We start from the raw sequence: 25,599 nt of genomic DNA, 5'->3' as shown, positions 1-25,599 counted from the left end.
CACCCCTGAGGGTCCTCAATCTGCCCCTGGTATTTACAGACCGCCCCGCCCCCCCCGCTGGGGGCTGGGGGGGAAACCAAGCAGCCGCAGATGACTGCCTGCCGCTGCATCTGCGTGACAGCCCCCTGGCTAAAAAGTTTGAGGACCCCTGCTCTTGAGGAAGCAGCTCTGCATCTCATACCTTTGTGCTAAAGCAGGTTTCCCCATTTATCACCTCAGGCTTCAGTTCTCATCCACATCAGTGTACAGGCATTACTCTCTTTTCAAAGCAGAGAGAAGGAAAAACTCTACCTTAGTCCCACGAAGCAGCTGTAAAATTTGTCACTATCAGTACAGCAGTGGACACTTAAGAAGCTTCTAAAAATATTCATGTGTGGAACAGATGGTTTGTAGCAGGAAGGATTTATTCTAGCTTGCAAACAATGGTCTGTTCTTCAGTTTTAATATGGGTTATTCTTTTGTATATCTCTGCAAAATAGTTGTGTTGGCATTGGAAATCATTGCTGATTTATGGTGGTTATCTTTGTTACCTTATTGACTAGGAGCCATCCAGGAAGAGGGTCTCAGGTTGTTGAACATTGGGTAAACTGTGGGTAAATGTCCGTGTCCTGCAAGCGCAATCATGCCTGAGTCCTAGTGCTGTCCTCTGGTTTGTATGAGCCTAATGTGAATATGAAGCCAGCTGACATAAACCAAAGTGGCAGTAGTACTTTGCAGTTTAAACAACCTTTTTTTTCTGAATTCTTTGTAGAGAGAAAAACCTCAGCAGCTCTGGAGAATTCATTAGCCTGAAGATATAGCTCCAGGAGGTGCCTAGTAATTTCCACATAAGTAAGGCCATTAAGAAAACCCAGAAGTTAACAGGGTTAGACTGTTAGCATGAAGCCAGAATATTTTAAAAAAAGTAAAGGATCCAAAGTGCTTGTGTACTGTTGCATGTTGCTCTGAGGTTGAATATGGCTAGTGACATTTATTGTGGACTATGGTCAGTACCAAACTTGCCAGCACTGGCCTTTCTTATATTCCTTCTAGCTTCTCTAGTACTGCTCTAGTAAAACAAGCCAGCCCTCAGGCCCCACCTCTTGTAATATAGATGATAGGTTTAGGGATTTTTTGCTTTCACAGAAGTGGTGTCAATTTTGTAACATGGAGCGGGGGTAAAAAGTAGAAAGAAACAAATATGAGTGGCCAAAGTATGCCGTCTGTGCGACTGTCTGAATTAAAGTCTGTGTGCTGTAAACAAACACTGTTTATCCATAAGTAGACAATAGAATGCTACTTTATTTGTTTATACAATGTACTTTAGTCACTCCACAAAAGCCCACAAAACCTATGGTTATGAAGACCCTATTTTCTTACAGTATCCAGGTAACAAGCCACTGACAAGTGGGTAGCCTAATGAGTGTGGATTAAGGTAAAGCATGGAGATACAGTGCTCTGAGCAGAGCATCGTTTTTGCTGGCTCTTAATACAATGAGGCCGAGCTATTTGTTTTCATTTAAATTCTGATTTTGGTCTGTATAATTTGGATGGATTTTTAGTTCACAACGGACTTTAGCTTGTAGTATACCGTCGGGGGGGTTTAATAACTCTTGTAATAACCTGCAATGCTCTCCTCTACCACACTGGGATTCTTACATCTAACCTGTGTTTATTGTTTTCTAGACCAGCCACTGCTCAGGAACTGCTTTGCTATGTCCTTGAAGTGTCCACCAGGTACCTTCCCCTGCTGTGATGAAGACCTGCAGAAAGTCCTGATGTATTATTTATCAAAAGAACAGCACTTGCTCCAACAGTAGTGTGACAGAGAGGCAGGACGCAATGGCTGGAGTCTCCTCAGGGTATAAATATGCAGAAGGTGCTAGGCTGTGCCCTGAAAAGCTTACAATCTGAAGGCAGACAGCAGACAAGTAGTGGCAGCAAGGAAGATTTATGCATTTGACAGGTGCAGCAAAGATGCTCAGAGCAAGAAGATAATTTTTCCAAGCAAGTCTTCAGGAAGCTGGAAAACTGACTTAAGCATGAAATCTTTTCTTCTAGTGTGGGTTCCCTTTCTGCTTAAAGTGGCTGAGGGTCCATCCCATCAGGAGCATGGATGTGTTTCCTCAGTTTTTGTGCAGGTGTTCAATTCATGAATATATTCTTCAAATAATCTGAAATATTATCATCTTTCCTCATCTTGAATGTTAACCAATAGGTAATGAGAGCTTGTGATATGCCTGAAACTCCATTCTGTGCTTAAATAGCAACAGTTGCAGTAGATACACTGAGACCTACTGTTGGTTGTAATTTCCTTGTGCACTTATATTACAGTCTGGGCCTTTTTTCAAAGTGTTAATAATTAAATCTGCAACTTCAGCTGAAGATTGTGAAGATAAAATTTCTTTAAAATCCAGCTTCTCTGAAGTGGACTTCTGGCTACCATATTAGGATATGTCTTTATGCAGTTTTGGCTTCCGATGCCCCACTATGAGAAAGTGACAAATTTCAGAAGATGCATATGGAAAGGCAGTTGCCTTTTAAATTCTGTAGGAAGGTGGGATTGGAGTACTACAAAGAACCAAAGGTTAATTTCTGTCTGTGTCTTTAGAGTTTATGGTGCTAGACCATGGGTCAAAAGGGCAGTTCTGTAGCAGTGCAAGGCTGTGTTGTCATGCGTCTTTGGCATAGTAGTCTAAGTATTGTTACTATGTGTGAATTTGCATAAATTGTACCACATATTAGTAACTTCATAACAAATAATTATGTGCCCTGAAGAGGAGTAGAAAAGCTAAATCTATGTACTAGTGCTCCCTTTTCTAAATGCACTAGGTTTAATTGCTTCAGATCCATGGAAATTATATCTATTGCAGGATATGGTGTTGTGCCTTCATGTACATCAACGCACTGACTGAGCACATCTGTGCATGAACTCAGTAAGTCTAGTTCACACCAAAAACTTGCTGTTCCTCCCTTCTGCTGCTAGTTATGAAGAAGGGAGCATACAGCTCCCACAATTGTATTACAGTGCTGTTAAAAAGACCATTTTTATAAGCAAAAATCCCTCGGAGAAAGAAAGAACATTTCTTTCCCCAGACTTGGAGAAGACAAAACAGCATCTGTGGTGGTTTCATCTGACCATGGTTTTTGTTTTCTTTCTTTCATGACAGAACAGTGATGGCTCCCTATGGTACCTCACAGCTTTAAGATTTACAACCCAGTTTCTGCAAGACTGAGCTGTGACGCCTATGCCAGATGGTGTCCACTAAATTACTGTCAACACTGGCACATTTGTGAATTATCTGTTGCTTTTGAAGTCAGGCAGCAGCAGATTTCCTATGTTCTGAGGGCCAGGTACTACACTGGCAAAGTTTTTTGTGGGTTTTTTTTCCTTTTTTTTTTTTTTTTTTTTGTGAACGAAAACTTACTACCTGATAGATCAATTTCATAATGCAGTCAACAAATATTTTACTCTTTTCTACTTTCTCTCTCCTTTTCCTCTCACTGTTTCTCACTCTTTTTAATGCAAGTCTGATCAGGCTAGTGATGCCACTCACACACCCACAAAAAATGTCCTGTTCAGAGCCTAGCTGAAGGGCAACGCTAATCAATCACTATGACTGAAAAGTGCTTTCTCTCTGCTTCGAAGTTAGCAAAAAAGTAGGCATGCATGTGTAAGAACAAATAAAGCCCATTTTTGTGTGCTCATCCTAGACCTTCTTCAAAGGACTTAGCCCACATGCAGGCTACTTGACAGAGGTGGCTTGTTTATGCTGTGGTTACACCAAACAAAATGATAGCCCTGCTCAGATTCAATTCTCTTGATGGTGTTTAAATAATGTAGACAATGGAAGTACTAATGATCCTACTAATTAAGGAATAAACTGTGAAGAGATGTAATTGTTTAAAGTTCACTCAGAAAGCCTGTCACGAAACTGGGACTTGATGTCAAATTTCCCTGTGGTGTATTCTTGAAGAAAAATCATTCTCTTCTAATTCACTATGGATAGAAATGAAGAAAAACAAAGTTGCACTGAGTTAGTTTCATCCAGCTGCCATTCCTGACAACGTCTTAAACCCACTGTAAAATCCATGAAATGTCAAGTTTCTGTTGATATGCCTACTTTCTTCGGAGCAGTTGATGAATGAAGATAATGTCTTAATATTTTTTTTTGTTTGGGTGCAGACTGACCTTTCCTTATGTGCAAAATATTTGAAGTGCTTGAACTGACTTTGCCTGCAGTAATAAAAGTTTTCAAAAAATCTAGTATGCTGCACAGAACCATCACATCATTGATCTCTTTGGTACCTCTCTCCTTTTCCTTTGTCCCTTTTGTTTACCTTCATCACAGCTTACAGGATCATATATATTTATCATACAGTAAGGTGATAACTAACAGGGTTTAACAAGTAACCAGATCTTTTTCAGGGAGTTTATTAGATGGGGAAAAAGTTATATTCTGTTTCTGATTTCAGATATACTGCAAGCAATAGTCATTTTTTATGTTTGAAAAACATTCATTTCAACATTATTTTTTGATTATTTTCCTTTCCTTCACACCCACAGCCTTTTTCTAGGCTGACTGAGAAGCTAAGGATCTGATACTGTAGTGTGCTGCATTCATACATCTCTTCCTGACTGTAGAATACACAGCATCAAGGATGGTTAATCCTTTAACTACTTGGTGTTTCAGGAAATCACAAAGCAGGCTCACTTCTAGCGTAACTTTGATAGTTGAATTGCTAAGAACTTAGTCTCTCATGTACCAGTCAGCCCAATTTACCTCTTCCCTCAACATTTAAATGCATGTGACTGCCCATGACTTTGGTGATATTTTTTTTTTTTATTATTTATTTAGCTTTTTGCTAGTAAAGAAGAATAAGCCACATTACATGTAGTTTCAGTGTTTGGCTTGACACACTTGTTTTGTTTGATAGCAAAGAATATACAGATAATGTATTTCTAAATGTGCAAAATGTATCTAGTATGTGGAGGAAATTGTGCAGAACAGGAATCTAGAAGTCTGCTTCAGAAACTTGGGTAAGCATTATAGAAACCATAATCATATTGCAATTTTTTCTGCATGTCAAAATGTAACTATGAGTACTTTATCTTCTTGATGAAATCACCATTTATAAGTCATTTTTCATCAAATCCCTATGAATGGTAGTTGATCACTGCAAATGACTTTGCCATTAGGACCATAGCATTGCTATTTCTTTCCTTTTTGGTATTAAAGCTGCTTTGGAAGGCAGTTTAGAGGAACCTGGATGAATCACTAAATGATTAAACCCAACTTTACATAAATACATGCATTTGTATAAGCTCCATACTTTGGATTCTTTGTTAATTTGAATAATTTTCAATAAGGAAGGAAACATTTCTCAGAGTCAGAAAGAAATGCCACAAAATAATGTAAAATGTAAGCCAAAATACCTTTGGAAATAAATGCAAAATATCATTGGTTTCCCAGAAGAAATCTCTCAGGGGAATTTTGTGTTGTTTTTGGGGTCAGAACTTGGTGTTAATAGGTAACACACACATAAATTATGCATAAGATTATTTTATCCCATTGTTATAGCCTTTCTAGAAGTTTCTAGATGCTTACAAAATTGAAATTGTGCCATACCCAACACCTAAACTACCTGAAAATTGTTCTTCTATCTGGCCCAGAATTTTGCAAGATATTTAGATTAGTCTTTTTCATTACAGTATGCTGTAAGAATGGCAACACTTAGCGTTTTGGTAGAAAGACTATTCCAAGATTTATATAATTAACAGGAGCAGTCCATGTCCAGCTATTGTAATTTGAACAAAAAAATTAGGTTATTTCTCCCTGGAAGACCAAAGAATGAAAATGAAATTCTGATAAGCTCGTGTTGAATTTCTGCATACTGAATTTCTATCAGGCTTTCTTAATAGGGACAGTACTTCTTTGGTACAGTAAGTATGGGACAAAAGATCCTGGAAAAGAGTCTTTTGCTTACCCATCATTGAAACCTGAAGATAGGAATTTCTTTGCCTTCCTGATGTGTTCAGTGTCCATGCATTGCCCAAGGTTTTTAATTTGCCTGCAAACATTTGAGAAAGCTTGCTTGAGCAAAGAAGGCAGTAGTTAGTAAGGAATATGTAGGATCTGAGTCAGTGGTAGCTTGCGTGTGTATTGTAGATGGCTGGTTTTTCCCCCCACAAGATTCACTGTACATATGATATGAACATGCTTGTTTGGCTTATTTGTCAGTGGTCTGCTATAAGTCGATCCTTTCTGATGTAAAACTAGCATGGTAGTTTCAGTAGAAAATTGGAACAGACCCTCAGCTTATGTAAATTTCTCTGTGCAACTTTGTAGAAACCCTTCAAAGTATATAAAACTTTTTCAGGAGTTAAAGCTGATCTCTTCCTTCTCCCCTCTCTTTATAAAGCTGTAGCTGTACCTTGCACGACCACAATCCCAATCATCTTAAGGTCATTAATACACTGAGCTTCCTCACAAGTCCACTTGACTATTTGCTGGCTCCTAAGAACATAGTAATGTAATAAAATAAGAATTTACTTGTCTTTTTCTTCACTGTTAGCAGGAATTATTTTAAAGGTTAAGAAAGTCAACTCTGGTCTGACTGTCTGACTGCCTGACTGCCCATGTGGACAGAACTGAGCAGTGGCAGAACACCTTACACTTTCCAGCGTTCAGGTATCTGCTGTGGTGGATTCCAAAGGCACAGTGGTGAGTCTTGCTGTATATGATGATATTTTTCGAGTTATATCAATGTCTTTGTAAATTTATGTTAAAAAGGGAGCACCTGGGTTGTCTTCTGCTGATAGAAAAGAAGGGTAGATGAATTATTTTGAATGATATATCTGGATCAACTTGTCTCAATATCATATTAAAATTCTAATCTAATTTTTAATTTTTAAACTATTCTTCATGAAATTTCTACTACAGATTGATGAAGCAAGCAATTCTGGTGTGTGAAAATTTAGGCAAGTTTTTAAATGGAATTTTTGAAACCATACTGATTTCCACATGATTCTTAGGCAAACAGTAACATTAGCAAATGCAAAATATATATCTCTATTCAAATATAATCACATATTTACTGCATATATTTTATGAGAGTTATTATTTTTTCTTTGACTGGGACACTATAAATTTCAAGCGCTGCACTGCTCGGTCTGTGTTGACTGGTTACTAAGATCAATGGGACAATTTATGGAAAGAGAAGTTACTGAACTGCGATTTGGAGGTTTAGGTGGTACAGCTGCATATTTGGTCTTTCATAAGATCAATGATCCTGAAACACACTGGGAATCTGTAAAGCCAAGGAAGATACACAGATGGAAGCCACCTTTGTCACAGTGACAGAGCAACAGGTATTTCCTGCATGCTGGTGTCAAGTCAGGTGCACGGCAAGTCAAATGGGGGAAAAGAGGCTGCAGGACCTGCCACCATCCCATACTTCTGTGGCCCAAAATCTGCTGGTCACCCTAAGATCTCAGTACTTTTCAGAACACGTTTCCTTACTAGCAGGGGCACCAAGCCATCATGCTGCCATGCTGCTCAGTGACTATTCTTGGCTCAAGCAGACAGCTGGGCAAGCACTGACCCTGTGAGGCTGTTATGAAGCATCAAGAGGGAAAGTTGTCCAGGCTGGGGTTAAGTGTGAAACCTGCTGTAAGACTAACCAATGCTGCATGGCAGGTTGGGAGGGGGAATCCATTATTAACAGGAGAAATTGAATTGGGAAAACAGGCCCTTGTTACTTCTGCTGAAACTTAGGCAGAACACCAGTATTGACAAAAGTTAATGGGGCTGTCAAACAACTAAAAGTAACCAGAAGTCCATTAACTTGGTCAGTTTCATCAGGAACAGTAATTATCCTGACCAACACAACCTCTATATTGTATAAAGCAATACAAGTTGCAAATGAAGTTGCCAGGGGAAGGAAACCTTAATCGGTTACCCTCCTACCAGTTTAGCACCAATGCCAGAAAGAGATGCCCAGAGCTTAGAAAGCAGGTCATCAGGAAAGCACCTGAAGAGCAGCACAAGGAAATTCCAGCTGCTCCAGCCAGTAACTCAGATTCATTTGGGGACCAATTTACATGTCTCTATGCAAGCGCACATAGTATGGGGAATAAACAAGAGGAGTTAGAGACATGAGTGCATGCCTGTGGGGCTATGGTCTTATTTGCATCACAGAGACGTGGTGGGGTGTTCTTTATGACTGGACTGTTGGAATGGAAAAATACAAACTCTTTAGGAAGGACAAGCAGGGGAGAAGAGGAGAGGATGTTGTCCTCTATGTCAGCAAAACAGCTGGAGTGCATAGTGCATCATCTAGGGATAGATGAGGAGCCAAGCGAGAGCTTATGGGTCAGGATTAAAGGGAGGGCAGGGGCAGGTACAGGTGACATTATTAGTGGCGTTCTGCTATGGGCCGCCCAACCAGGAAGACCAAGCGGATGAAGACCTCTACAAGCAGATACAAGCCACCTCATGTTCACAAGCTCTTCATGGGGGAATTCAACCACCCCATTATCTGTTGGAGGACAATACAGCAGGGCATAAGCAGTCCAGGAGGCTCTTGAAATGCATTGATGATAACATCCTACTCCAAGTGATAGAAGAGAGGTGCCGTGCTGGACCTTGTTCTCACCAACAAGGAGGGGCTGGTGGGGAATGTGAAGCTCAAGGGCAGCCTTGGCTGCAGTGACCATGAAATGGTGGCATTCAAGATCCTTAGGGCAGTGAGGAGGGTGCACAGTAAGCTTGCTACCCTGGACTTCAGGAGAGATGACTTTAGCATTTTCAAGGATCTTCTTAGTAGAGTACCTATGGGATAGAGCCCTGGGGTCAAAAGGAACCCAAGAAAGCTGGTTGATATTCAGGTATCACTGCCTCCAAGCTCAGCAGCGATGTGTCCCAACAAAGATGAAGTTGGGCAAAAACTCTGGGAGGCCTGCAGGGATGAACAAGGAGCTCTTGGACAAAATAAAACACAAAAAGGAAGGCTGCAGGGGCTAGGAACAAGGACAAGTAGCCTGAGAAGAATAAAGAGAAACTGTCTGAGCAGCCAGGGATCAGGTTAGGAAAGCTAAAGCCCTGATAGAATTAAATCTGGGCAGAGACATCAAGGGCAACAAGAAAAGTTTCTATAGGTACATCAGTGACAAAAGTAAGACTAGGGAAAAAGTAGGTCTTTTCTGGAAGGGAATGGGAGACCCAGTTACCCAGGACATGGAGAAGCCTGAGGTACTCAATGACTTTTTTGCCTTGGTCTTCACCAACAAGTGCTCCAGCCACACTGCCCAAGCTGTAGAAGCAAATACAGGGACCGCAAGAATGAAGAACTGCCCACCATAGGAGAAGATCAGGTCCTAGACCATCTAAGGAACCTGAAGGTGCATAAGTCCATAGGACCTGATGAGATGCATCTGCAGGTCCTCGGGAATTAGTGGATGAATTGGCTAAGGCCCTATCCATCATATTTGAGAAGTCATGGCAGTCCAGTGAAGTTCTCATGGACTGGAAAAGGGGAAATGTAACCCCCATTTTTAAAAAGAGAAATAAGGAAGACTTCGGAAACTACAGGCTGGTCAGTCCCACCTTTGAGCCCAGCAATATCATGAAGCAGACCCTCCTGGAAGCTATGGTAAGGCACATAGAAAATAAGGAGGTGAATGGTGACAGCAAACGTGGCTTCACTAAGGGAAAATTGTGCCTGACAGATTTGGTGGCCTTCTGTGACAGGTTACAGCATTCGCAGATGAGGGAAGAGCAACTGATGTAATCTACCTGGACTTATGCAAAGCTTCTGATACTGTCCTGTGCAACATCCTTGTGTCTAAACTGGAGAGAGATGGATTTGATGGGTGGAGCTCTGGCTGGATAAGGAATTGGCTGGATGGTTGCAGTCAAAAAGTTGTGGTCAGCATCTCGATGTCTGGTGATGAGTGATGTTCCTCAGGTGTCTGTACTGGGACCAGAGCTGTTCAATGTCTTTGCTGGTGACATGGACAGTGAGATCGAGTACACCCTCAGCAGGTTTGCTGATAACACTGAGTGGTGCAGTCAACACACTGGAGGGAAGGGATACCATCCTTGGATTACAGGCTTGAGAGGTGAACCTCATGAAGGCCAAGTGCGAGGTCCTGCACATGGGTCAAGGCAATCCCAGAATCAATATAGGCTGTGTGGAGAATGGATTGAGAGCAGACCTCAGGAGAAGGACTTGGAGGTGCTGGTGGACAGTAAGCTCAACAAGGCCTGACAATGTGTGATTGCAGCCCAGAAAGCCAACTGTATCTGGGGCTGCTTCAAAAGAATGGCCAGCAGCTCAAGGGAGATGATTCTCCCCCTCTACTTGGCTCTCATGAAACCTCACCCGGAGTACTGTGTTCAGCTCTGGGACCCCCAGTATAAGAAAGTCATAGACCTGTTGGAATGAGTCCAGAGGAGGACCACAAAGACAATCAGAGGGCTGGAGCACCTCTGCTATGAAGACAGGCTGAAAGAGTTGGGGTTGTTCAGCCTGGAGAAGGCTCCAGGAAAACCTTATAGCAGGCTTTCAATGCCTAAAGGGGGCCTACAGGAAAGCCGGAGAGGGACTTTTTACATGGACATGTAGTGATAGAACAGGTAATGTCTTTAAGCTCAAAGAGGCTGATTTACATTAGCTATTAGGAAGGAATTCTTTACTGTGAGGGTGGTGAAACACTGGAGCCCAAAGAAGCTGTGGATACCCCATCCCTGGCAGTGTTCAAGGCCAGGCTGGATGGGGCTTTGAGCAACCTGGTCTAGTGGAAGGTGAACCTGAACATGGCAGGGGGTTGGAACTGGATGATCTTTAAGGTCCCTTCCAACCCAAACTATTCTCTTTCTTGATTCTAGGATACAATTGCTCCATTCACAGAACAGTTGATCTGACCCATTAATTGGAATTCAGACTAGTTTATTAAAAGTACCAATGGAAACAATGGAACTAAAGCTGTCTAAAGCACTGCTCATCATGCCACTCCACTGCTGTTCTTGCAAGAATTCAGTGCTGGAACTGACCCTATCAATCAGCCAAATCTTCTTGTGACCCCAGAGTAAGAAAGGAGTATCTCCAGCACTTTGCTTGCCTGCTTGAAGCTTGCAATTCATCTGATTTGATCTCGGTGTTAGTCCTGATGTGATTAATCACTGTGATTGTGGAGTGCCTACAGCAAGTAGCTGTGGTTTCCCTTGCTGCTGTCTCCAGGTTTTACACTCTCACTGCTTGTTTTTCATGACTAATAAAATTAATGCTGTTTTCTCTCTCACCCTTCTCCAGTGCAGTGCTGCAAGGCACCAGCTTTGAACTGCATTTCCTCTTCCTTGCTGCCTCTCATGTGCCCTGTTAGTGGCTGCAGCCTTGATTATGCCTCCTGTGGCAGTTAAGGTGGGTCTGAATCTTCTGGTTCATTCTCCAGCATCTCCATTGTCCTTGTACTGTGCTGCTTGGTCTGTCAACCCTGTCTGCTGTCACTGGCCCGTGTTCTGGGTCAAAGAAGTAGTTCTTTTATGCTGTGCCTCTTTTCCTATTGGCTGCCACTAATTTTTCTGTGGTAGTGCAATTTTATTTCCTCTAGTTTGTTCCATACCTCTAACTCATAATTTACATGAACTCCTATTTCAGAGCTTTCTCAGCCCTCCAAATCACTCTTCCTTTTGTGTCTGCCTATCCAACAGCTCCTGAACAGACCCAGTGGAGATGCTTATAGTGACCCTCCCTCCACTGCAGGCTTTACTCTGATGTTAGCGTTCTCCCCTAGCAGTTGTTCCCCCTCATAAATACATGGTCAGGGGGAGGTCTCAGGAATCTTAGCTAAATGTTACACCCTTGGAGAAATGGCACCAAATCACCTGCAGTGCTTTCTCTTCAACAGCAATAGCAATGTTGTCAGTTTGTGCTTGTTGTTTCTGCCCATGTTTTGTCTTCTATTTCCTGGAGGCTGGGTGTCAGGGAGGTCCAGTGCCTCCCAGTTTTGTGGAAGGACAGTGACCCCAGAAATTGCAACAGAGCAGGGGATGACTGGGAAACTGCTTCAAATTAGCTTTGGGTGTTAAAACACAAAGAGGAGAATGTTAATGATCATCTGAGTGATAATTATTGAAAAATTTCCTGCTAAAGAAAATTCTCACTAATTTCAAGCAAACTTAGAGCTGTCTTTCAGTTTAGGTTCATATATTATTCCTGTCATAATAGTAATGCAGCACCAACTTGGAGTGGTATTTAAGCCCACGTTTCCAAAAGAATCTGTGTGTCTCCTCTCCAATACAATTAAAATCCTGCATGTGCCATTTTGCATGTTTTTAAGTGTCTGGATACCTTGAAAACCTGCCCACCAGATATTAAAAAATAATTAATAATAGTTTACTTTTTTTTCATTTTTTTTCTCTCCTTTTTTGCAGGGTGCAGTTCACTATAAATACAACTACCACTTTATTTCAGTAACATTGGTTTATTTACTTCCTTGTAAAATGTGTCTAGACAGCTAGGAAAAAAAGTGTTGTGCATGCTTATTTACTTTACTCACTGTTTATTTATTTTTAAAATTTATATTAGGAACTTACATTGTCATCAAAAAGCTGCAAAGAAATCAGTATACAGTCTTATGTTTCAGATGTTTTTTGAAAACAAATTCCTTCTTAGAACTCACCTTTTGCCTGTTATTTTACCATACCTAGAAAAGAAGCATGAGAAATTCTGAAATACCAATAATATGATCTGTAGCTCTAAAAAGCATAGCTAGTTATGGTAAAAAAAATATCTGGAAAGGAGCTTATGGCAATAGAACCATTAAGCTTCAGGAAACAATTCTTACTGTTGGCACATATGTTTAATAACTTGATATGTGGAATTACAGCTTTGATATTATTGCTGAATTTGGCTGGATTTTACTGACGTATGTTTCATCATGACAAGCTATTCATAAATCTAATAAGTTTGTGACAAGGTGGCCCAAACTGTTACATTATCTGATTGATAAATGGATTGCTTTCTACATTTTTTATTCATTGTCCAATTATAGAATTGGGAGAAGCAGTAAGTTTAAAGAAAACAACTGAGTGTTTTCATTTACTTTGAGTAATGGCATAACTCTAATATTTTTGGCATAACTCTAATATTTTTGGCTTTCTCATTAAATGTTTAAGAGATTTTGGTGACAAATTGACATGTGATGTTACCTTAACTAAATAATTGTCCTGATCAGATATGGTAATTTTTTCATTTTATTATGGGACTGAATATCAGGGCAGGAAGAAAATGAAATTCCTAATGAATAGTTAGATTACTTTTCAAAGAGGACCTAACTGAAACAGTCACCTTTTCTTCTCTTCACAAAACTAAGAAAAACCCAGCAACATTACTTTCTAATTGTTTGCTTTTTGTTTGAAGTTCTCATGATTTTGAGGAAGGAGGTTGAGGAATGGGTATAAGTGGGAAAATCATATATTCATCTGAACGGATGGACTTTGGAGCTCCCTGCAATCATGAGAAAATATGTTAGTGTTGGATATATAATGGGATTTGTATCCTACTTTGAAGCCTTCTCATCATCAGATTTACACTTTTAAGTCTATTCTGGACAGAAGACAAAAGGTGTGACTTGATCTGTCACTATAGATAAGTTCAGCAGGAGCAAGACAGATGTATTTAGAAATTTAGGAAGTTTAAAGTCAAAACAATATGGATTTTAGGGCCAGATGGCTTCTTACTGAGGATTTAAAGGGCAGAATGACAATTCTGTCTAGGCAAATTATGCTCATTATGGAGGATTTTTTTGTTCTCTTTAGTTTAATTACCAGAAAATTACCAGGGTATGAATGTTTCATTTGTGGTATATGCTGACAAACTTTTCTTAATTTAGTGGACAAGCCACAATACTTGATTAAAATGCTCTCTCTAGAAGACAGGTATGAGGACTTAGTAGGTTCAAGAGGCTCGTATTTCAGGCTGGTCAGTTTACTTTGCTCTATGAGGACAATTCAGAAAGGAGACATGGTTGATTTCTTTTATCCTTACCCTATATGATTCCAGAGGCCCATTCTGGCATCGAAGAATCATAGAACCATAGAATCATTTAGGTTGGAAAAGACCCTTAAAATCATCGAGTCACACCATAAACCTAATACTGACAAGTCCACCAGTAAACCATGTCCATAAATGCCTGTTCTGGTCCAGGAAAACCTGAGCCGGGGAGATTCTTTGCTATACCCAGAGTGAGATTAAGACATAAATGAGGTCAAATGATGCTAATTAAGGAAATTTATTAAGCACTTACATAAACAACATTCACATGTTGCGGTAAGAAAATAGGAATAGGAAAAAGAGGGAAAGATAGGATAAAAGGAAATCTAGCAAGCAGTTCAGAGAGGGTTACAAGAGATAGTCACCACCATGGATCCAGCAGAATCCCGTTGATCTGTAGTCTCTGTTCACATTGGAGGGGGGATCTCCAGATCACCACTTATTGTTTGATTGCACAGTCTTTTGTAGGGTGTTCAGGGGGTCCTTTCCGGACAACAGCACATACCACATTCCTCCATGGAGTACATGCGATTCCTGCGCATGCCTCGGCAGGTAGGGGTAACCATCCATGTCTAGGCTTATCCCTCAAAGCGGTGTGGCTGTTCCTTGACCCTAGCTGAAAACTGATGTTGGGCAGCTGTTGGCTCCTTATCTGTTCACAACTGTTAAGTCTTGCAGAGCTCATCAGAAATCTAAACAAGCTTTGATACAGTCAGTTTAAGATATGGTCTCTCACAGTGCCACATCTACACGTCTTTTAAATACCTCCATGGATGGTGATCCAACCACCTCCCTGGGCAGCCTGTTCCAATACTTGGTAGCCATTTCCGTGAAGAAATTTTTCCTAATATTCAATATACACCTCCCCTGGCACTACATAAGGCCATTTCCTCTTGTCCTATTGCTTCTTTTGGGAGAAGAAACCGACACCCACTTTGCAACAGCCACCCTTCAAGTAGTTGTAGAGAGCAATAAGGTCTCCTCTCAGCCTCCTTTTCTCCAGACTAAACACAAGCTCCCTCAGCTGCTCCTCACAAGATTTGTTCCCTAAACCCTTCACCAGCTTTATTGCCCATCTCTGGACATGATCCAGCACCTCAGTGTCTTTCTTGCAGAGAGGGGCCCAGACCTGAACACAGGGTTCGAGGGGCGGCCTCAGCAGTGCCCAGTGCAGGGGGACGGTCACTGCCCTGGTCCTGCTGGCCACACTGCTGGGGACACCAGCCAGGGTGCTGCTGGCCGCCTGGGCCCCCTGGGCACACTGCTGGCTCCTGCCCAGCCGGCCGTCACCCAGCACCCCCAGGCCCTTTCCCACCAGGCCCTTTCCAGCCGCTCTGCCCCAGCCTGTAGCGCTGCGTGGGGCTGGTGTGACCCAAGGGCAGGACCCGGCACTGAGCCCTGCTGAACCTCACACGACTGGCCTGGGCCCATCGCTCCAGCCTGCCCAGGTCCCTCTGCAGAGCCTCCTGCCCTCAGGCAGGTCAGCACTCCCCCCAGCTTGGTGCCATCTGCAAACTGACTGAGGGTGCACTTGATCCCCTCATCGAGATCATCAGTAAAGATACTAAACACAACTGGACCCAGTACTGAGTCCTGGGAACACCACCTGTGACCATCAACCAGTGATATGTAACTCCATTCATCACCACCCTTTGGCTTCAGCCACCCATCAGCTTCTAACTGAGCACAGACCACAGCTGTCCAAGCCCTGAGCAGCCAATGTCACCAGGAGAATTCCATGGGAGATGTCAAATGCTTTACCAAGGTCCAGGTAGACAACATCCACAGCATTTCCTTTAACCACTAGGTAGGTCATATTGTCATAGAAGGAGATCAGGTTTGTCAAGCAGGACCTGCCTTTCATAACCCCATGCTGCTTGTCCGGATCCCCCGGTTGTCTTGCATGTGTTGTGTGATGGCACTCAGGATGATCTGCTCCATAACCTTCCCTAGCACTGAGGTCAGGCTGACAGGCCTTCTTGTAGATGGGTGTCACACTGGCTAACCTCCATCCCTCTGGGACCTCCCAGTTAGCCAGGACTGCTGATAAACGATGGAGAGAGGCTTGGTGAGCTCCTCCTCCACCTCCCTCAGTGCCCTCTGGTGGATTCCACCCAGCCCCATAGACCTGTGTGTGTCTAAGTGGAGCAGCAGGTCATTGACTGTTTCCTCCTGGGCTGTGGGGACTTCATGCTGCTCCTCCTCATCCCTGTCTTCCAGCTCAAGGGGCTGAGTGCCCAGAGGGAAGCTGGTCTTGCTATTAGAGACTGAGACAAAGAAAGCATCAAGTACCTCAGCCTTTTTGTTGTGCTTTGTGGCAATGTCCCACCCCTGCATCCAGCAAAGGATGTAGATTTTCCTTGGCCCTTCTTCTATTTCTCATGTATTTGCAACATCTTTTGTTGTCTTTTTGAGCTCTAGCTGGGCTTTTGCCTCTCTAATCGTTGCCTGCATAACCTCACAACTTCCTTATAGACCTCCAGTGTTGCCTGCCCCTTCTTCCAAAAAAACCCTCTCCTTTTTCCCCTGAGTTCCAACCAAAGCTGTCTGTTCAGTCAGGCTGGTCTTCTTCCCTGCTGGGTTGTAATTCAGTACATGGGCATGGCCTGATCCTGCACTGTTAATACTTCTTTCTTGAAAAGCATCCAGCCTTCCTTTAACATACATTTAAAAATTCAATTAAAAAGTAAATTGGAAAACAACAAAGTACCTAGCTAGGATACAAGGGTTAGTTTTATGGATGTCATAAATGTTTAACTGTTTCCTTCTTTTTCACAACTCATTTTGATTTCTGAGTCTCACTTGACTCTCAGTTTTTAAATGAATTATAATCTATTCCAAAAGAGTATTTGGTTTATTGCAACCATTCCCTAAGGTGAATATAGAATTATAGAATCATAGACTCATAGAATGGTTTGGGTTGGAAGGGACCTTAAAGATCATCTAGTTCCAACCCCCCTGCCATGGGCACAGACACCTTCCATTAGACCAGGTTGCTCAAATACCAATTGTGGTTTGTTTTAAATATAAATATATGTTTTACACGGTGAATGAGTTCTTTAACCTGTGTAAAAAAAAAGTCTTTCCAACAGAATATACAGATTTGCTTGTCACAGTTTACTGTGGTTTAACCCTGGCCAGCAACTGAGCCTCACACAGCAACTCGCTTTCTTCCCCCTGGTGGGTTAGGGGAGAGGATCAGAAGGGTAGAAGTGAGAAAACTTGTGGGCTGACATAATGACAGTTTAATAGGCAAAGGAAAAGCCACACATGCAAGCAAAGCGAAAAGGAAAACAAGGGGTTCATTCACTGCTTCCTGTTGGCAGGTGGGTGTTCAGCCATCTCCAGGGAAGCAGGGCTCCGTCAAGTGTAATGATTGCTTGGGAAGACAAACACCATTACTCCGAACATGTCTGCCCGCTGCCCTTCTTCCTCCAGATTTTATTGCTAAGCATGATGTCATATGGTCTGGAATATCCCCTGGGTCAGTCGGGGTCAGCTGTCCCGGCTGTGTCCCCTCCCAGCTCCTTGTGCCCCCCCAGCCTCCTCGCTGGTGGAGTGGGGGGAGAAGCAGAAAAGCCCTTGGCTCTGCGTAAGCACTGCTTAACAGTAATTAAACCATCAATGTATTATCAGCAATATTTTCAACATAAATCCAAAACATAGCTTATATTAACTACTATGAAGAAATTTAACTCTACCCCAGCCAAAATCAGCACATATTTTTACCTGTGCAAAAGGCAGATTGTAGCACAAGCCGCTTCTTAAGCAATTTTATTCTCTGAGGGTGTTGTGCAGTTTTATTAATTTTTACTGTTGTAGATAACTTGTTATAAAACCAAACACCTTCAAGTTCCTTACTGATTTCCACCATAATTCTTCTCTCAGTCACCTCTCACTGCTTTCTGATACTCTTTCATACAGAACACAGCTTGTATGAAAGAGATACTATGGCTGTTTTGGGGGCTGGAGGTCCGCCATTGAAAATGATTGTGACCTTCTAAAGTCAGACCTTAATAGGACAGCAACATACACAGCACTGTCTGGTTTTAAGATTATTTTAATGCTTATTCTTGATGTTTTTCATCCCTTCTTCATGGCTGACTACTCCCCAAGGGTAAGACATTTTCTCTGCCCTACACTGTAAAGAAGAGGAAAAGATGTGGCCCTATGTAACTTTGACTGTTAAATGGTCTGTGTAGCTCATAAAACATGAAAAAAAGGCTGTTAGAATGATGTTTTTGAGGAGCAGAAAATGACAAGAAGAAAATGAGATGATACAGACTAGAGTTATAAAAAAGTGTGATGTTGACCTGTGCATTGCTTGAAGTTAAGCAAAGAAAGGAAATAAGAATATCCCATGAGGTGGTATTCAGTACTCCAGGGATGATATCTTTGTTTCTGATTTATTTTACTTCATCATTTCTGAAAAAAAATTCATTGAAATTCATTGAAAGCACAGAATTTTAAAACACAAAAGGAAATGTTTTCATGCAGTTGATTGCTAACTTATGGGACAGAAGACTTGGGGTTTTTCCATAAAGACTACCTATGTGCAGAGGTAATGAGAATACACAGTTCTGTTTGTGTAGAAATAATTGGTGTAGGAACACTCATGACTGAGCTCATAAACCTGTCTTTTGCTAAAAAAACTATGGATTTATTTTCACTAATGGACAGATTTGTACATCCCTGTCATGTATGGCTGCTGAAGGCAGAACAGCAGAGTTTATTCTTATTTCTTCCTGAACTGTAACCTCATGCAAAGCACAAAGATTTTGGGACCTTCATCTGGTGCCACCCTGCTTTATTCTTGTGCTTCTGAAGAAAAGAAACTACACATCGTCCAATTTACCCCATACCTGCAGTGCTAGAAAAAGATGGGTAGTATGCATTAGGCTGAACTATGCAACTTATGTACACCAAGCAAGAAGTTGCAGCTCAGGACATAGACTTGGCTCTCAGTCAAGGCAGAGGAGCTCAGAACACGTAGATCTTAGTCATGACCAGCATGCCCATTTAGAATAAATGAGTGCTATCCCTTCTTCTTTTAACAGATGGAGAAACTGATGCATATGCAGCAACTGTTATGCTCAGATTAAGTAGGCAGCAGAGTCTGGAATTCAACAGCAACAACCCCCTTTTCCTAGTCTTTTGCACTGAAGCATTTAGAAACCTATTCAGGTTTGATCACGTTGCATTCAACATGAATACCTAGACAACTTACATCACCTGCTTGTCTTACATAGCAAAACTGATCTGGAAACCATTCAGGTCCTGCTTTCTGAATTTTCTAGAATGTCGCAGAAGATTTAACTTCAGTTAGGCTCAAATATAGACAGTTTGCCTGGGAAATCATCGCCACAAGAAAGGGCATATGCTCTGCCCTTTCTTTTAGATTATTAATAAAATCTGAGTATCAAGTCATTATTTCATTAGGGCACATCTATTTATGAAATTGTTTTTATTCAAGTACTTGGGTGCACTTTCTGGAAGGATGAGGGAGGCTAATATACCTCAAGGTGATTTAATCCTGAGTGAAAATAATCCGTAATTTCAGTTGTATGATGACAGTGTTACATGATGCTCTATGTCACTACTGTTGTGCCCACCATATATCTAAGGTATTGTAGCAGGGACTTCTCATTGCTAGCCAAGATAGAGGCAAGAGGAGGAATTCATTGCAATGTTGAACTTTATGGCCTAGTCCAAAGGGGCCAGGGGTGGCGAATGTAAGGCGTAAACCTTTAAATTGTTGTGTTGTAAACCATGATGTGAGTTGCATGTTCTAGGATGTACTACAACAGAAACCACCTGAACCAATAAAGGATGAACCTCACAAGAAGAAGCAGGTGCAGCAGTGATCCAACTTTAGCTGATTTGGTGCCCAATAATTCCATGCAACACACCACCTTTCCTGTATTGAGTGAATACCATAATAGATGAAGCCCAAACTCATAGATCAAATGAACTCAATGAACATTTTATGGATGTTTATGGATATTTCACAAACATTTTGTAGCAGAAGGGGTAGTTAATGAGGATGTATTGTGACAGGGTGGGACCTGAACATGATGTAAATGGTATTGAATCAGTCATGGAGAATGCACTGGTTTTGGCTGGGATAGAGTTAAATTTCTTCATATTAGGTAGTATGGGGCTGTGTTTTGGATTCATGCTAAAAATAGTGTTGATAACACACTGGTGGTTTAGTTGCTGCTGAGCAGTGCTTACACAGAGCCAAGGGCTTTTCTGCTTCTCACCCCACCCCACCAGTGAGGAGGCTGCAGGGGGCACAAGGAGCTGGGAGGGGACACAGCCGGGACAGCTGACCCCGACTGACCAGAGGGATATTCCAGACCATATGAGGCTGAGCTATAAACATCTGGAGGAAAAAGAAGGAATTAGGGGATGTTTGGAGTAATGGCTTTTGTCTTCTCAAGTATCCATTACATGTAACGGAGCCCTGCTTCCCTGGGGATGGCCGAACACCTGCCTGCCCATGGGAGTGGTGAATGGATTCCTCGTTCTGCTTTGCTTGTGTGTGTGGCTTTTGCTTTGCCTATTAAACTGTCACTATCTCAGCCCACGAGTTTTCTCACTTTTACCTTGCTGATATTCTCCTCCATCCTACTGGGGAGTGAGCGAGCAGCTGCGTGGGGATTAGTGGCCAGCAAGGTTAAACCACAACACTCCCACTGCATCCTTAACCCTGGAAACCTCATGCATGAATGAAAGCGTGCTACCTGAATGTGCTACTAACAGAAAGTGCAGGACTGTTTATATAGTTTGTACATTAATTTGATGTTTCCTTTTCTCTGATTTGAGTGTGAAATAGAGCCCCTGGAGACAAACTGCATCTCTTACTGTGGTGTGACTTCAGCAGTTAAGTGAGACAGCTGCTTCTTCTTTTGTCAGACTGACTTCTTTGCAGGTGAGTGAATAACATGACAGGTAATTATGCTGTGTTGTCTTGCACTTTCATTAGCCACAGATGACCTTGAACACTTACTCATACTGGACCCATATGATCCAGTACATAGATTGTCGCTCCAGACCTACTACAGTTTATTTTCTTTTTCTTTTCTTTTTTTTTTTTTTTAATAGGTAAATTGGAAAAATAAGAATATCTAGGCCCTGCCCTGCTTGCTGTTTTACTTGGGCATAAGTATATTGATGCCAATGGGATTTTAGTTGGAGTGAATTTGACTCAGTATGTGTTCTAATTTGTATTCCAGAGCTGGCACAGCATTTGATTTCATACCAATATATATAGCAAGCTTTCCACTTCTCTCTAACGACATTCAACCCACAACAATAAAACAATGTTGATGGTTTAGTCTGACATTAAAAAGTTCATAGCATGCTAATCTAGTTACAGAATAGCAGAGATTTCTGGCTGGTGACTGAATCCAGCTAATGATCAGATTTGGGGTGGGAAGCTGAGAGATGGGTTATTTAAAATTAGGAAGATTAGGAAGGCTAGTGGTAAATCTGGAGGTGTACCCACAAAGAAGTTGTAGTAGTGTGACACTACACAACTCATTTGAATGTGTCTGTGAGGCTTTCAGGAATTTCCCCTTCAAAATTCTTCACTGAAGAGGAATTCTTACATTCTTGTTCTTTCCCTCTTTAGAAAAATCAGTGGGTAAGTAAAGTTGCATTCATGCTTCAAGCTGAAGATCTCCAACCATTCCACCTTCACGTGTACATGTTTCAGTTGGATTAGGTCATTATTCTGTGGTCATCTTTACTTCAGCTTTGTAAATGACTTTGGAATGCCTTTGTGAAATGTGGGTCTAACAAGTTTAGAGATTAGAGTCTTAAAGTTTGCAAAAAAATTGTACATATATTTCATATGTAGCTACACTTCTTGTCATGTTGTGAGATTAGCTGATGTTTTAAATAAAACTTTGAAGGCTCTTAAATCTTTCCTTGGCCCCACCTGAACAAATCTATAAGGAACATGCATTAATTCAGCAGAAACTGATCCTGTATTTAAACACTGTACAAATAGTGATGTCTTGCAGATCAGTGTAGTCAGTACTTAATAATTTTAAGGTCTTAGAAAGTCAAAGTTGATCCTTAATGCACATGGACTTTACAGACTAACATTTCAGGCATGTGTGAGGGTTGACCTACAAGAGTGTTACACTCGGAGTGTCTTGGAAACGCCTTGGCTTTTCTTTAGTGAAATCACCATAGTGGCATTGAAATGCAGTTTGGGTTTATTTGTTGTCTTGAATATGCATTTGAATATACCAATAGGTTGTCAATTGCTGCTAAGAAAAAAACTTTTTCTAACAAAATGGAGTGGATTTTTTTCTAACAGAGCTTCCAATATATTGGTTCTTGGCCACTATCAGGCTGCTGAATTTTTTTGTAGCTTCAGCATAAAAGGTTTTATGTTTCCTTACTACTTGCCTGAACCATTTTGTGGCACTTTTGAATGAGAGTCCAGTCTAATCTCTGTCACTCAAAATCAGTGTATCCAGGGGCAGAAATCAAACCAGATAGATTGCCTTATAGAGGGAAATAGAAAGGGTTTTTTTCCTTCCTTCACAATCTTGCACATGAAGTGTAACAGTTGTGCAGAAGAAGTATGTCTTACGAGAGGCTGTGGTCTTGTCCTGAGGAAATTACATAAGGAATGAAAAGGAAGCTTATTTCACAAAGCAGAATAAAAATGCTAGTAATTATGCCTCAGATAGAACAAATAATATATTTAATTTCAAGAGTTCTGACAAGCTGTGATGGGGGAAAAGATTAAAGCTTTAACTTTTGCTTCAGGACAGCAAGTTTCATGACAGAAATGGAGTGCATGATACATGAGAAATTTATTTAAACATCTTTTGCATTGCAGCACTAATAGGCTAGATGCCAGGTACTCCAGGCTGCAGTTTGTCATGTCTAACTCCTTAGTCTTTCCAAGCAATTGAAGAAATGGCCTTCTGTAGGCTGTCAGCATCAGATACCAGCTCACTCACATTGATAAAGCTCAACTAGCTCCTGGAGAAAGCATCTTTTAAAAATGCAGTGTGCTTCACCATGAAAGATAGGTAGATAAGTGTTACATGAAACTAAAATATTAACATGGACAGGCATGAATACCACAGTAGCCATGATAGGCTCTTTCTTTATTCTATGCTTTTTAATTATTTAGTGCTATCATGATCTAAGGCTCATTTATTAATCTGTTGATTTTTTTTTTAAATTTGCCAGAATTAACTGTTCTGATAGCTGCCACCTCATCACCTTGTAAGCAACTACCTCCTGTTTTAAGGTATCAACATATAGCTTTGCAAGTATATCATGGATCAAACCTAGGACTGGACACTGTTAGGGAAAGCATACACAGGTATTTGCCATGTGACTCCCTGGCTTTTGAGATACTCAGTACATGCTCGTTGAAAGGGCCATTATCAGTGATCATTTAAGAATCTGTGTTTACAATTTGTTCATGAAGACTTAGGAATAACTACAACAATAGGATCTTAATCATAAAAGACACAGTGGAAGCTGGAAAGTAAACAGAAATACAAGCATAAGAAAAATATTCTGGAAGTACTTGTGAATAAAAAGAGTAGCAGCTTCCATAAAGGTGGCTGAGGATCTTGTTCTCATTGATATTTAAGATATTCAAGGAGATGGCTTCCCAGCAGAGTTTAGCCTTTAAAAATATGGCTCTGTAGTCTACAGTGTTGCTATAATCAACAAACCAGAAGACTGCTTTCTGAAGTGTAGTTTATTTTTGCATACTTCAACAATTTTCTCTCCCTCAGAAGAAGCTCATAAAAATCAGTGCCTAAAAGCCAGGAAGTGATAGGCCTGGCAAAGTTCTGGGATTGTCTAGGTGAATATCAAACGTGGCTGGTTGGAGATAGCTGATCCATACTTCTGACTCTGGAAGATATTCCAAGCCTTATCGTGTTTTTTTCCCTCTGGCCTCCTTCACACTTTACAGCTGATTACATCCTATTTCATATATGGTGTGATCTACTTGTATGTGTTGTGATACGCTGATAGTATTGTCAGTTTTTCTTGTTACTGCTTGTGTTATGAAATTATTAAAACTTGTTATGAAATTATATGAAAACTGGCCTGTCTTTCATACGTTGATTAAGAAACCCCAAAATAACTAGTGACAAATTATTTACTTTTTCCCCTTCAAGTTACCTGCCACTACAATTTCACAGGGCTTTGATACTTCAGGAATTAAATACAGCTTAATTTTTCAAAGAAGTTCAGGAATTATGTAAACTTCAGTTTTTATTAATGGGATTCAGTTCTGTGGGTTTCAAACAGGTCACATCCCTAAAATTATTTTCAAATCATGTACTTCATTTTTTAAAATATTAATTTACAGTCTTAAACAGTCATACATGGTTGCTCTTCCCCTTGTCTCTAATTTGAACTTTTTCCATGACCTGGCACTATCACCTCACAAATTAAATAAGAGCTATTAACAGTTTAAGAGCTTAATTCCACTGATGAGCAGGTTCCGTGATGAATTTCAGGGAAACTTATATGCTTAAGTAGCTTTTAAGAATCTATACCTCTAGGACTTGCTCAAGGTACATTGAATGTCTATTGGAAAGCAGAAGGTGTGGCAGCCCCCCGAATAATTCTTTTAATTAGTTTGAATTTTTTGCTCATTGAAGCAAATGGTAAAATCTGCACCGGTTTCTACTGAAAAAATTCAGGCTCAGAAGGAAACATGTTTTTAGCACCTCGAAGCGGTAACAGTGCATGGATGTTTAGGAAAAAAACAAGATGGTTTAAATGAGTCTTATAGGTAGGGATGGTCCATATTTGTGGTACAGTAAGGTTATAAAGTAAATTATGTAAGTTTGTAATACTGAATTCTGGCTTCTGTGAATCAGGTGTGGACTACGGAAACAACAAAATTTGTGTTTGAACCTAGTTGCTCTAAGTCACTGGTCCTCAAACTACGGCCCGCAGGCTGGATACCCCCACGGTCCTCAATCTGGCCCCCGGTATTTACAGGTCCCCCCGCCGGGGGATGGGGGGGAAACCCAGCAGCTGCAGATGGCTGCCTGCCGCTGCATCCGCGCCGGCCCCTGGTTAAACAGTTTGAGGACCTCTGCTCTAAGTAATACACAAAATCCACCAAATATATTAATGTCATGTTTTGAAGGAGAATTGCCATTGGATATTCTAATTTCTGAATTTTTCAGGGGCTTTCACTTTTGTGTGTGCTGTATTTTCTCTCTTAACACTGATCTCCTCACTGATCTCTTGCCCACGAATCACACTAAGGTAGAGGTATGGCTTACATCATATAGAAGTGGGTCTAATTGGCAAAGCTACTGGTACCAGCCAGCAGATGTAAGCTTCAGTGGTATTTCTGTTTATAGAGATGTGTCAAGATTTAGTATTTGAACCCTCTTTTGTTTCCCCATACAAAGGCCTCCTAAACAGACTTTCTACCTTCCTTGTCCCTTTACCTCTCTCTCTTCTTCAAAACCTATACTGGGAGAAAAGCTTGTATGTGAAGGTGGTCAGCAGGGTAATCCTGAGGAAGGTGTTCTTGGATGTGAA

At 41.2% G+C, this 25,599-nt stretch overlaps 1 protein-coding gene across 1 annotated transcript in view; it reads right to left on the bottom strand.

Moving 5' to 3' along the window:
* Positions 1-15,853, bottom strand: part of LOC129782740 (high mobility group nucleosome-binding domain-containing protein 5-like) — a 106,617-nt gene extending 90,764 nt beyond the window's left edge. The window contains exon 1 of the mRNA XM_055791027.1: positions 15,730-15,853. Within this exon, the coding sequence (XP_055647002.1) occupies positions 15,730-15,853 (124 nt within the window). The remainder of the gene's footprint in view (positions 1-15,729) is intronic.
* Positions 15,854-25,599: the final 9,746 nt, after the last annotated feature.

The sequence above is a fragment of the Falco peregrinus genome, chromosome Z, assembly GCF_023634155.1.
Source record: "Falco peregrinus isolate bFalPer1 chromosome Z, bFalPer1.pri, whole genome shotgun sequence".
Lineage (NCBI taxonomy): Eukaryota > Metazoa > Chordata > Aves > Falconiformes > Falconidae > Falco > Falco peregrinus.
Note: the sequence above shows the minus strand (reverse complement) of the source record. Positions and strands in the feature narration are given on the sequence as shown.